Here is a 13338-nt window from a genome sequence, read left to right as displayed (position 1 = left end):
AATCATCAAGAGACGGGTGGACAAACAAAAACCTTCAAATTCAGACGAAATAAAAGCATTGATTTTGCAAGAATGGACTGCTATCAGTCAGGATTTGATCCAGAAGTTGATTGAGAGCATGCCAGGGAGGATTGCTGAGGTCCTGAAGAAGGGTCAACACTGCAAATATTGACTTGCTGCATTAACTCATTCTAACTGTCAATATAACCTTTTGTTACTCATAATATGATTGCAATTATATTTCTGTATGTGATAAAAAAAATCTGACAAACACACATAAAAACCAGAGGCCAGCAGATCATGTGAAAATATAATATTTGTGTCGTTCTCTAAACTTTTTGGCCATGACTGTAGTCCGGTGGCTCTGGCTGACAGGATGATGTGGGATACTAGTGGTAGTAGTCCGGTAGCTCTGGCTGATGGGATGATGTGGCATATTAGTGGTAGTAGTCTGGTGGCTCTGGCTAATGGGATGATATGGGATACTAGTGGTAGTAGTCCGGTAGCTCTGGCTGATGGGATGATGTGGGATATTATAGTGAATGTGGCTATGCGGAATGGGCGGGGCCATTATATATATATATATATATATATTTTATATATTAATAACTAACCGTAGTCAGTTACTATGCCCGGGCAGCGCCGGGCTCTTCAGCTGGTACAATAAAGTTCCGGTTGTTAATAAAGTGACCAGTAATCTTTGATGTAGAAAGAACCCACATCTTTAAACCGATCACCTCCAGAAACGCCCTGCTTGACCATATAGTGGTAATCTGAAGATATTACATGTAAATAATGCTTGGCTGCCTTACCAGAGCAGCTGCAGGGAGAAAATGAAGTTGTATTCTGTGTCCACACGCTTCAGTCATTGGGGGGAGAAGGTGGATGTTAGTATTTGGGCCCTTCATGAAGCACTGAGCATCTAAACCTGGTTTGAACAGTCATTCTGTGCTGACAGTCCCTTAAAGATAAAAGGACATAAGAACCACATGTTTTGCCAGTAGGAGATGGATAAAAAACAACAGCAGTAAAGGTTGTAATGAGGTGTACAGACTGAAAATCAGAATCTATGTGGTCTAAGTAAAAGTAATAAACATAGAATAAATACCCAGTGGTAATAATGGGGCTTCACTTGGCGAAACCCATCCCACATGCATTTCGCAATATGCTTCATCAGGGGAAAAAGATTGACGGACTGGTTGAGCAGACATGTGAGCAGAGCTTTATTTTCAATGGCCACGTGGTTCTGCTGATAATGCACTGCCGTGTACATGAAGTACACCCATCATGTGCCACCTCTGCCCGGACTGGTACATGGGATCCCAGCCCGAATGGCGATCTTATTTCCTTGCAATGTCTACTCTAATCACACTGCAAGTTGTGTGGACGTCTCATCATGACTTTAAGTGGTAGGTCATATCAGTTATCGTGGTTTTCTCTGGAAAAAAAAGAACAATTTAAATTGAGAAAATGTCAAAGGTCAAGATAAAACTTAATGCAGCATTGATATTCTTGCATGCTGGCAGAAGCATAACCCCCAGCATGTCATGTTACACTTTTGCTGGCTGCTGTCCTGACTAAACCTCCAGCATCCAATAGCCTGCACTTGATCCCAGGCTGGAGCAGCTGTCGCGGGCGGCCTCCATCCTCGTGGATCTTATGACACATTGGCCACTGCTCTGCTTTTGTAGGGGTGGGGGTTGTGTAGCTGGGTGAGAAATTATAACTCACTTTCCGCTGTTAAAATTAGGACATTGGTCATTTTGATTGAATGTTTTTTTTCTGTCCATTGTAGATGAATGGCTGAGAAGAATTTATGGAGGACATCAACTTTTTACCAGGAAACACCTCATCAGCCGTCTCGGGAGACTATTCAAGGTAGGCTGTGATACAGTTATTATGTGAGGAGTGAAGTCTGCAGGACTCTGACCAGAGGGCAGACATGACAGTGAATGTTTCCCTTCTGCATTCTCCTAGTCATTACGGCATAAATGTAAACTTAAGGGAAGGTTCACATGACCGTATCAAAAACATCTTCAGAGTTCCATCCAGAAAAAACTTTTTTTTTTTTTCTCCTCATCTGCGTACAACACATGTTTATACTGTGGCTCTATGTAGCATCCAATTTTTTTATTCACCCATATTCTCATGCGATTTATAGAAGAGACAAAAGCATACTGCGTTTTTTTTTTTTTTGGTTTTTTTTTTCTCACGCAGATAGAAAAATCAACTCCAATGCACTGCCCCATTGACACATAACACAGGTCAGAGTGCTGCCCGTGATTCTCACGGACAGCGCTGGGACCAAAAATACAGTTTAGTGCACGAGCTCTAACAAGCAGATTGTGAAGGAAGAGAAGTGAAATTCTGATGCACATGTTTTATCTTGTCACAGAAATAAGTAAAGCATGGAAGACGATTTCTAACACACAAGCTGCGGTGAGTATGACCGCTTATTGCTGCTGCAGACATCTATAGTATAATGTTTTGCAACTTTGTGATGTTCATTATGTTTCAGACCCAATTCTTCTCACAGCTGAGTATTTGCTACAGTTGAATCTAGTATAACTAATCTTCCGTGAGTTCAAATATTTGAAAGGCTGCCTTTTTCCAAAAATAGTGCTACGTCAGTCCAGAGGCTTGGGTTATAATTTGCGTCCTATCCAGTTCGAAGGAGATGACCTGCAGTTCCAGATGCTACCCAGATTAGTCCAGATCTGCCCCAAGTTGGCTCTTCCCAGCACCTCGCTAGGTGATTGACAGGTTTTTCCCATAGCGAGAGACCTTTCAATCTGACCAGGGGCAGAGCAGGACTAGTCTAGTCTCTGGTTATAATCCCAAGTTGGACATTTTATGTATGTATATATGTAATGTGTTTGTGTGTGTGTATATGTATGTATGTATGTATGTATGTATGTATATATTGTGTGTGAGATATATTAGTACTGTGTATGTGTGTGTGTGTGTATATATATATATATATATATATATATACACACAAAAAAAAAATTATATATATATATATATATATATATATATATATATATATATATATATATATATATATATATATATAATTTTTTTATTTTTTTTTGAGGAAAGTACACCTGGCTGCAATCAAGCATGCTGTCTGAATGGTGTTGTTAAAAAATAACTTCTCGTTGAACAAAAAAAAAATTATGGCTCTTGTAATAAGGGGAGGAAAAGGGTTCAAAAATGAAAGGGTTAACCTGACTTTCCTAATGATGGATTTTAAAACCCTCCTTGTTCACAAGGTATCTGTGGGGCAAAATATAAGCTGTACCCATGTATCCTTTGGACATGATCTTGTGGAGTTTGTAGTCTCTCAGTATTAGACAGGTTGTCAAAAACATGGCTACCTTCTTCCATAGACAGCTCCACTCCTGCTATTGGGCTCTGTCTTGTATTTCAGCTTTGGCCCATTAAAGAGACTGGGGCTAAGCTTTATCACTACACACAACATGTGGGTGAGGCACTGTAAGAGAGCAGCTTTCTCCACACCCCATTAACTAGGAACATTTCTGTTCTGTAAGCACAGCTCTTACAAGGGTTGGTCACCTTTTCCATCAACTTTTTATTTTGTTCTTTTTTTTCTTTACTACAATGCCCTGTTTTGCTTTCCGTGCTCTTTGTTTCTCTGCACATTCAACAGCACTTCTGTCCATACAATGGCTGCTGGTCACCAGACCTGTCCATCAAGAGGAGGCTGATAGACAGGTCTGGTCACCGGCTCCTCCACCCGCAGCCATTGTATGGACCGAAGTGCTGGTCAGTGTGTGAGGAAAGCGGCACTGATAGAACATAGGCGACCTCTCCACCTGAGAATCAGTCATTGAGCTCATTCTGATAGTCTAAAAGGAAAGTTTGTAATTTTTGTTTATTTTTTTTTCTCTGTCTTTTCTGAGCTCCTCTCCGCTGATTTATGACCAAAGGCTTCATTAAAGTGGAATGTGCAGAGAAACAAAGAGCTTGGAAAAGCAAAACGGTGCAAAATTTGTAATGAAACCTAATTGCAAAAATTATTTTTAGTCCAAAATGCATGCATTTATGTAAAAAAAAAAAAAATCCTTATAGGAGGCCAACCCCTTTTAAAATGGTGAGGGGAAATACCTGTTAGGGGCATTACTGTTTGCTGTAGAATTAAAAACCTGTATAATTAATAACACTTTATCCTACTGCTTAGATTCGTACTGGTGTTGTATTGATTTTCTGCGTACAATAATTTCATTTTTCGATGTGTGCATTTGTCACCCCTCAGCTAAGGCACGCTAACAATAAGCTGGATGTGGCCCCCACGAGCAGTGCAGTGTGTGACCCCATCATGGAAGCCAAAAGAGCCGGAAGCAGTGCTACTCGGAAGATAAGTAGAAAAGGTAGATCCTCTCTCTCTGTGCGCGCATGGTGTCCTGTCTCTCTCTGTGCGCTCACTGATTCTACATCTGTATAGTAATGGGGGACTCAGCTCAGTCTACAGTATTGTATGCAAAAGAAAAACTTTTCCAGCTTCAAAACGAAAAAAAACATGATCGCAAAGAAAAGCGTAAAAAAAAAAACCTTTATCTCTCAAAGCAGTGGAATTAAATTCCACACAAGCCGGAACCGAAGGCTTTCACACATGCTCGGCCTCGTTATCATAGGCTTTAATCATGGTGACTTTTAATGTAATGGGTATGGGATTCTCCGGTTATTTCATGTGATTGTGCATATAAAGAACACTGTCCAGCCTGAAGTTTCTGCGTAATTCTGGTGTAAGCAATGGTCAATTTTACTAAGAAAGGGCCAGATCGACACTGCTTCCATTTCCTGTATTTGTGCAATATAGTCACTTTTTTACTACATCTATCTGCTGAAATCCATCCCTGGGAAACTAAGTTGACCTGCTTCTTACTTGGTGAAATTCACCATATCCTGCATCCATAAGTATTCAACGTAGAGAGGTACTTGTTCGTGGCTCCTCTAGCGACAGCAGCACCTAGAAATTTATCTGAAACCATAAGGTTGGCACCCTAAGTAAAGGCCTGCTTGCAGGGGGAGTGAGCCCCATAAGTAAAGGCCTGCTTTTATGAGAAACAATTTAAAGCCAAGAAATGCTATGGCAGCTTTTTTTTCTCATCAGACGTACATGGAAAGGACGCTTTGAAAGCATTTTTTTATTTTTTTTCAAGAGAGCACATTGGTTCTCCCGACATGTAATCGCTCCCTGCATGTTCCAGCTGTCTATGGTCCCTTGGGAGTGAGAAGCTTACAGGGAATCTGTCACCAGGTTTTTGCTACCCCATCTGAGAGCAGCATGACAGAGACCCTGATTCCAGTGATGTCATTTCCTGGGCTACTTAAGGGGGTTTTACACATAGCGATATCGCTATAACGTCACCGATTTTGTGACGTAATAGCGATATCGCTATGTGTGATTCTTACCTCCGACCGGCTCCCCCCGCTGTCCATCGCTGATCGCGCGAGAATGTCCGGCTCCATTTCTCGTCATCAGCTTCCTGCTGGGGCTTCCTGCTGTGACAACGAGCGACGCGTGGAGGCGGGCGGGAGGACGCCAGGATCGCTGTGTGTGAAAGGTGAGTATCATGCGCTGCGTCGCTGCTGCATCGCTGCGAGGTCTGCCTGTGTGACAGCTCACTAGCGATCATTTAGCGATGCACCAGCGATCCTGACCGGGTCGGATCGCTGGTGCATCACTAAATGTAAAAGGGCCTTTACTGTCAATTTGATAAAATTGCTGTTTTCTCTGCTGCAGATCTAGCAGTTCTTGAATATTTAACTCTATAACCCCGCCCACACCACTGGCTGCTTTTTGACTATGCACAGTGTACACAGGAAAGCTGCCAATCAGTGGTGTGAGCAGGGTTATTCAGAGCTCATGAATATGCTTGACTACCTGGCAGCAGTCCAAGTACTCCATTAATGATGATCTCCTATTGCGTAAACAGTAAATTCTCCTACACCTCATTGGGGGACACAGGACCATGCTGCTTGCAATTAGGAGGACGCTAAGTGAACACAGAAAAACTAACTCCTCCCCTGCAGTATACACCCTCTTGCTGGCTGAGATTTCCCCAGTTCTTGCTTAGTGTCTGTAGGAAGCACTTGGGTCTGGCTTCAGACCCCACCGTTTTTATTTTCAATTTTCGATTTTTCTGTAAATTTTTATTTTTTTAGTTAACGGCGTGAAGGGGGGTGACGGACCTTTTTTATGGGGTCCGCTCTCCCTCGAAACATCAATAGGCGAGAACGCGACGTATACCTCCCCGTTCCCTCTCCTGCGACGAAGGGGTCATGCCGAGGTTCATTTAATGCGAAGGTTCCTGCCGTTCCCGGCCTCCCAACGGCAGCAGAGGCAAATGGAGGTTTTCCTTCATCTTTCCTCCCCCGGACCCATCCTGCAGCCCACGGATACAAGCAGCAACCTCTCCATCCCCCTCTGTAAAGGGGGATCGATTGAGTGATGTACCTTTAAGGACGATTCAGCTCCATCTCTGCTATGCCATCACCCTGTGAGTATGATGGGCTGATCTGGGACGACATTCGCCATGAACGGGCAGGGGGAGCGCTAATCCGGCATCCAGCGGCGTTTGCGCAGTGTCCGGCCGGGCCTCTCTTCAGCCGGAGCGCATCACCGGCGGCTATCATAAATTGAGGCCCCGGCTTCTGGCCGTGCTAGGCTGCATTCCCACAGATCCGCCCACCGTGAGTGGGTACCGCTCACGTTACTGACGCTTCTCGTTCTGAGCGAGAAGCGCCTTCCTAATCTCGATGGCCTTACTTTCTTTGCCCTATTACTGCGTGACTAACGCTAAAAGGTGCAGAAGCACTGCGGAGAGCTCCCTGGGAATATCGGAACCCCCCTGGGAATATCGGGACCAGGACCCGGGTAAGCTGCACGGTGCCACAGCAGTGTCATTAACCCCTTCTCTGCACATTCACATTATCTTCTGCCCAGTCTCTGCCTGTAACCCTTTAGGGGCACTATGTCTCAATCTATAGAAGCTGAAAGGGCTACCAAGAAACACACTGCCTTTAACTCTTGTGCCACTTGCAAGACTGCCTTGTCCAGTGCCCAAACTAATCCCTTATGCACGGATTGCGACCCGGCTTGTGCTCAAACGCCATATGCCGCCACTGCTACTGTGCCCTCTGAGTTTAGTCCCCCTGAGTGGGCTGCGTCCCTGTCACGGTCCGTGGAGTCACTAACCAAGGCTATAGACTCCCTCCGGGACTCCTCTTTAAGTTAGAACGTGTCGCACCAGCAGGGCTCGTACTCGCTCAAGGGATGGTCAGGTCTCTAGAAAGCCATGACGTGTCCCCTAGTCACGCTCGCGCTTCAGCATCTGCGAGCTCTCTCTCTCCCTCTCCTAATGTTCGCAGCGAACATGACTCTGAATACGAGTCTGACATGTCAGTACCTCAGAACCCCCCAAATGATCAAGAATCGCTTGATTATCTTAGTCAGTCAACAAGATTCTGAAGTTGTACAAGGAAAATATTCCCGCTCCGGAACACGTTTCCTTTAAGAAGTCAAAACGTGTGCGCAGGTTATTTGCCAGCCATCCAGAGTTTAAGGCCATTGTCCAGAGACATAGGGACCAGCCGCATAAATGGTTCTCAGGTCAAAATCCTATTGAGGCTAAATACCCTTTTGCTCCGGATCTAATGAAGGATTGGTTACAGTTCTCTTCTTTGGATCCACCTGTATCGCGTCTTGCTTCCAAAACGCTTCTATCAGTTTCTGAAGGTTCTTCGGTCAGAAACCCCTCTGATCGTCAAATTGACTACCTTGCTCGCTCAGTTTTTGAAGCTTCAGGAGCGGCACCCTTTCCATCTTTTGTGGCGACTTGAGTGGCCAAGGCTATGGCCGCTTGGGCAGAGGTGTTAGTTACTGCCATCCAGGATAGCAACCTTCCTCCAGAGACAGCCAGTATCGCCAATCAGATAGTTCACGCAGGAGACTTTGTAGGGGACGCTTCTTTAGATGCCGCCAATTGCGCTGCACAGGCATCTGCGAGTCTCCATTAGAAGGGCCCTATGGCTCCGCGACTGGCGAGCAGATTCCACTTCCAAAAGATGGATGACTTCTCTGCCTTACCAGACTGGTCGCCTTTCTGGAGAGAAACTGGATCAGCTCACTTCTGACGCTGCCGGGGGGAAGAGTAAATTTCTTCCCCCCACAAAGGCCCGTCCGGCCATTTCAGAATCAACAGCCGACTCCTTTTCGGCCCTTTCGCAACAACTCCAGCTGGTCCTCCACGACTTTGTCTTCTGGATCAGGTCGTTCCCAGGTGTCATACAGACCTAACCACTCTTGGAAACTCAGGCCCAAGGGCATCTGGATCTAGGGGAACCAGGTCCTATAGATCCTCTACCCAATGATTTGCTGCAGTATCCGGCGGACACCGACAAAGTAGGCGGTTGTTCACTTTAGTTCAGTCAGACTTGGCTTGTGGTCGTCCACGACGAGTGGGTCAGAGAGCTGGTGTCCTCCGGATATAAAAGTTTTCTCCCCCCCCCCCCCCCCCAACACGATTTTTCCGGTCCTCACCTCCCAAATCAAAGACAACAGCTTTCATTTGGGCCGTCCATGCACTGCAAAGGGACGGAGTCATCATTCCAGTCCCTCAAGACGAAAGGTTCAAGAGCTTTTATTCAAACCTTTTTGTGGTCCCAAAGAAGGACGGAACGATGCGGCCCATACTGGACCTCAAGCTTTTAAATCAGTTTGTCAAGGTACGGCGATTCCGAATGGAGTCTCTCTGTTCAGTCGTCACCTCCATGGAAAGAGGAGAGTTCCTAGCATCCATGGATATGAAGGATGCTTACCTGCACATCCAGATTTGTCCATCCCACCAACAATTCCTGCGTTTCGCAATTCGCGAGGAACACTTCCAGTTCGTTGCCTTGCCTTTTGGTCTCGCCACCGCCCCTAGAGTCTTTACCAAGGTCATGGCGGCTGTCATAGCCATCCTTCACGGTGGTGGTACTCCCGTATCTGGACGACCTACTGATCAAAGGCCCGTCCCTTCCAGCCTGCGAGGAATCCGTAGGAATCACAGTAAAGACACTTTCCCGCCTGAGTTGGAAGATAAACTTTGAAAAGTCTTCTCCAGCACAGTCTCAGCAAGTTTCATTTTTGGGAATGATCTTGGACACTTCCTGCGGGTTGGTCATTCTCCCTCCAGAAAAAGCCCGAGCCTTACAACAGGGAGCGGGGACTCTTTCCCGACCAGTTTCTCACTCCATACGTTTCAGCATGAGGATTCTCGGAAAGATAGTAGCATCGACAGAAGCGGTCCCATTTGCACAGTTTCATCTCTGCCCTTTGCAACATGCGCTGCTGTTGACTTGGGACAAGAACCCGCTCTCCCTAGACCGTCGGTTCCTTCTGTCCCTGCGGGTCAGACAGACCCTCAGGTGGTAGACACTGAAATCCTCCCTGAGTCAAGGAAAGTCTTTTCTCCCAGTACAATGGCTGGTGATGACCACCGACGCCAGTCGTCTTGGCTGGGTTGCGGTTTTTCGCCATCTCATGGCACATGGTCGTTGGTCCATTCGAGAGTCACGTCTCCTCATCAACATCTTGGAGATGCGAGCGATCAGACTAGCCCTACTGAGTTTCCACCATCTACTCGCAGGTCACCTCATCAGGATCCAATCCGACAACGCCACGGCTGTGGCGTATATCAACCGTCAGGGAGTACCCGGAGCAGGATGGCCATGCACGAAGTGAGTCACATCCTCCGTTGGGCCGAGATCAACCATTCGCCCATCTCGGCGATCCACATCCCGGGGGTAGAAAATTGGGCAGCGGATTTTCTCAGCCGCCAGGGCCTCACCTCAGGAGAGTGGTCTCTTCATCCAGAAGTTTTCCAGCAGATTTGCCATCGCTGGGGGACTCCAGATGTGGATCTCATGGCGTCAAGACTAAACAACAAAGTTCCTCAATTCATTGCCCAATCGCGCGATCCATGCGCCATCTGAGCAGACGCCCTAGTTCTGCCGTGGCACCGGTTTTGACTCCCGTACATTTTTCCCCCTCTTCCCTTGCTTCCAAGGGTCATCAAGAAAATCAGCAGAGGGGGTACCAGTGATCCTAGTTGCGTCGGAATGGCCGCACCGGACATGGTACGCAGAACTAGTCCAACTTGTTGCCGACGTTCCCTGGCGACTTCCAGATCGCTTGGATCTACTCTTACAGGGCCCGATTTACCACCAGAACTCCGGGGCCATGTCTTTGACAGCGTGGCCGTTGATTCCTAGATTTTAGCACAAGCCGGTTTCTCTCACGAGGTGATCTCCACCATGATTAGTGCTAGGAAGCCCGTGTCTATGCGCATTTATCACCGCACCTGGAAGATCTTTTTCTCGTGGTGCAAGGACTGTGGTGTTCTCCATCCCATCCATCTTGGAATTCCTACAATCCGGATTAGTCAGGTCTCGCGCTTAGCTCACTCAAGGGTAAAATCTCGGCCTTGTCAGTTCTATTCCAACGCAAAATTGCCACCAAATCGCAGGTGAAGACGTTCATTCAGGGAGTTTCCCATGTGGCGCCTCCTGTTGTGAGTTCATTCTCTGGTTCACCAGTTGTGAGTTCTCCTTCCAGGCTCCCTCTGGTGGTAACAGGAGGTAGAGAGGCTGATTTGATCGGTGGAGATCTGCCACCTGAGAATGAGGATGACGATTGGATCTCAGGAGTCTCTGATTGGATTTAAGACAGCCGACACCCTATTCAGTTGCTGGTGATTCCTTCTGGCTTGTCAACTCTTGGTTTTCAACTCTGTTCAAGCCATCTAAAGCTAAGTTTTTCTGCTAATGTTCACACTTGATTTTGTTGGTCTATTCAGTTTTTTGGTGTGGTCAGCCATCCCCTGCTGGGGGCTGTGCTTAATTTCCACTCTTATTTATCAGTATTTTGCCAATTGGCTTTTTGTCCCTTACTAGTTCGGTCTCTTTTTGCTCTGTCTCAGAATATTTCAGAGTGCTGATATAGTAGGAGAAGTCTAGTGACTTCAGGGTTAATTTTGCTATCAGAAGTGTGGGACATGATTTTTGTAGGGTTTTTTGCAGGTTTCCGACAGTGTCTTTCCTTTCCTTTCCTGTCTAGTTAGTTTGGGCCCCATCATTTGCTCAGCCTATTTTCCTGCCTGTGTTTGTGCCTTCATCTTGTTTCACCGTCAATACATGTGTGGGAGCTATCTATTCCTTTGGGGTCTGCTCTGGGGCAGTTAGTTTTCCCTTTTCTTGCTTTAGGCTTATTTAGTCCTCTGGCCGTGACGAGGCGTCTAGGAACATCGTAGGCACGCTCCACGGCTATTGCTAGTTGTGTGGTAAGATCAGGGATCTGCAATCTGCATAGTTACCAACCTCTCTGGTTTTCTGTGACTTAGCTTGTTTTGCTTTTTTCTCCTCGGTGTCCCATTTATAACAGCCTCCCTATAAAAGGCCGTTGGACTCATGGGATCTTAACTTGGTCCTCGGAGCTTACAGGAAGCCCCTTTCGAGCCACTTCAGGACGTATCACTAACCTTTCTTTCTTGGAAGGTGGTCTTCCTAGTGGTGATTACCTCAATCAGACGAGTTTCAGAGTTGGCGGCCCTGTCTGCCGCCCTCCGTTCCTGAGTTTACATCAGGACAAGGCAGTTTTGAGAACCTCTCTGTCTTTTCTGCCCAAAGTCGTGTCTTCCTTTCATCTCAATGAGGAGATTGTTTTGCCTTCTTTCTGTCCGGCACCAGTCCATCGTGTCGTGAAGGCCCTCCACACCCTGGATGTGGTTAGGGCTCTTAGACGGTACAGCTCGTGGACGGCTCCCTTCCGCAAGTCAGATGCCCTGTTCTTGCTTCCAGAGGGGCATAGGAAGGGTCTAGCTGCCTCAAAAGCCACGCTAGCCAAGTGGATTCGCTCGGCTGTTTAGGAATCCTACCGTGTCAGGGGCACACCTGTCCCCACAGAGATTAAGGCGCATTCTATCCGATCAGTGGGTGCTTCATGGGCCATTCGGCACCAGGCATCAGCAGAACAGGTCTGCAAGGCTGTGACTTTGTCCAGCTTGCAAACTTTTACAAAGCACTACCAAATTCACTCTGTCCTCTGCAGATGCAGCTCCTGGCAGGCGCATTCTGCAATCAGCAGTACCACAGCAGTAAGCCAGTGATACATTGGGTAGTAACAGTTGTGATTGCTTCCCACCCAGGGACTGCTTTAGGAAGTCCCATGGTCCTGTGTCCGCCAATGAAGCGTAGGAGAAAGTGATTTTTGTGTGTACTCACTGTAAAATCCTTTTCTCCGAGCCAATCATTGGGGGACAGCACCCACCCTGTTAGCCTATTGCCTTGTTGTCTCCTTCTTAGGTTTTGACATAGTTATTGTTCCTTGTTTAGATACTCCTACTGCTTTTTCACCAAACTGAGGAAATCTCAGCCAGCAAGAGGGTGTATACTGCAGAGGAGGAGCTAATTTTTCTGTGTTCACTTAGTGTCGTCCTAGTGGCAAGCAGCATAACACACGTGGTCCTGTGTCCCCTAATGATTGGCTCGGAGAAAACTATGAGTACACACAAATCCCTATTTCTCCTAGGCCTCATTGGGGGACACAGACAGTGGGTGTTATGCTGCTTGCCACTAGGAGGACCCTAAGTAAACCAGAAAAAAGTTAGCTCCTCCCCTGCAGTATACACCCTCTCGCTGGCTGAGATTTCTCTAGTTCTTGCTTAGTGTCTGTAGGAGGCACTTGGGTCTGGTTTCAGACCCCACCGTTTTTATTTTATTTTTGAATTTTCTGTAAATTTTTATTTTTTAATTAATGGCGTGAGGGAGCGACTGTTCCTTTCACTCTCCTCCAAACCAACAACAGGCAAGCACGCGGAGTATACCTCCCCGTACACTTTCCTGCAACAAATGGGGGTGATTCCTCTGACGATGGTTCCCTTACGGTCGGTACTCCACGGATACGAGGGCAAGCTCAACAGGACGAAGCACAGGAGTGCATGGAGAAGGACTTGAGCAGCACTTTTCGGATGCCCTGAATCAGCCCCAGAGCTCTGCATCCCCCTACCACAGGGTGGATCGATTGAGCAATGCCCCTTTAAGACCTCCTCCAGCTCTGCTACATCGCCCGGAGGATGAGACACCTGCAGCTGGAAGACCCCGGACAGCGACGACCTGCCTGAGCACAGAAGTGGAGGTATGGGGTCGGGTCCTTGTCCCTGGGAGAAGCGCTGACATAGCGTCAGCGACGGTACACTGGCGCCCGGTCGCGGCCCCCCAACCCCCGCCCGGAGCTTACCCCAGGGAGGCCAGAAATTTAGTCCCCGGCTT

General features: G+C 47.1%; 1 protein-coding gene across 4 annotated transcripts in view; it reads left to right on the top strand.

The window, feature by feature from the left end:
* The window catches only part of CEP350 (centrosomal protein 350), a 132188-nt gene that overhangs the window by 16553 nt on the left and 102297 nt on the right, over positions 1-13338 (top strand). For all 4 annotated transcript variants that reach the window (XM_073571357.1, XM_073571356.1, XM_073571355.1 and 1 more), the window contains exons 2-4: positions 1796-1878; positions 2396-2439; positions 4280-4394. In XM_073571357.1, coding sequence (XP_073427458.1) covers positions 1800-1878; positions 2396-2439; positions 4280-4394 — 238 coding nt within the window. In that variant the 5' untranslated portion in view covers positions 1796-1799. The remainder of the gene's footprint in view (positions 1-1795; positions 1879-2395; positions 2440-4279; positions 4395-13338) is intronic.

This window comes from Dendrobates tinctorius, unplaced genomic scaffold (genome assembly GCF_039654945.1).
Source record: "Dendrobates tinctorius isolate UK_male_01 unplaced genomic scaffold, ASM3965494v1 ptg000029l, whole genome shotgun sequence".
Taxonomy (NCBI): Eukaryota; Metazoa; Chordata; class Amphibia; order Anura; family Dendrobatidae; genus Dendrobates; species Dendrobates tinctorius.
The sequence above is the reverse complement of the archived record's forward strand: the minus strand, read 5'-3'. Positions and strand labels throughout refer to the sequence as shown.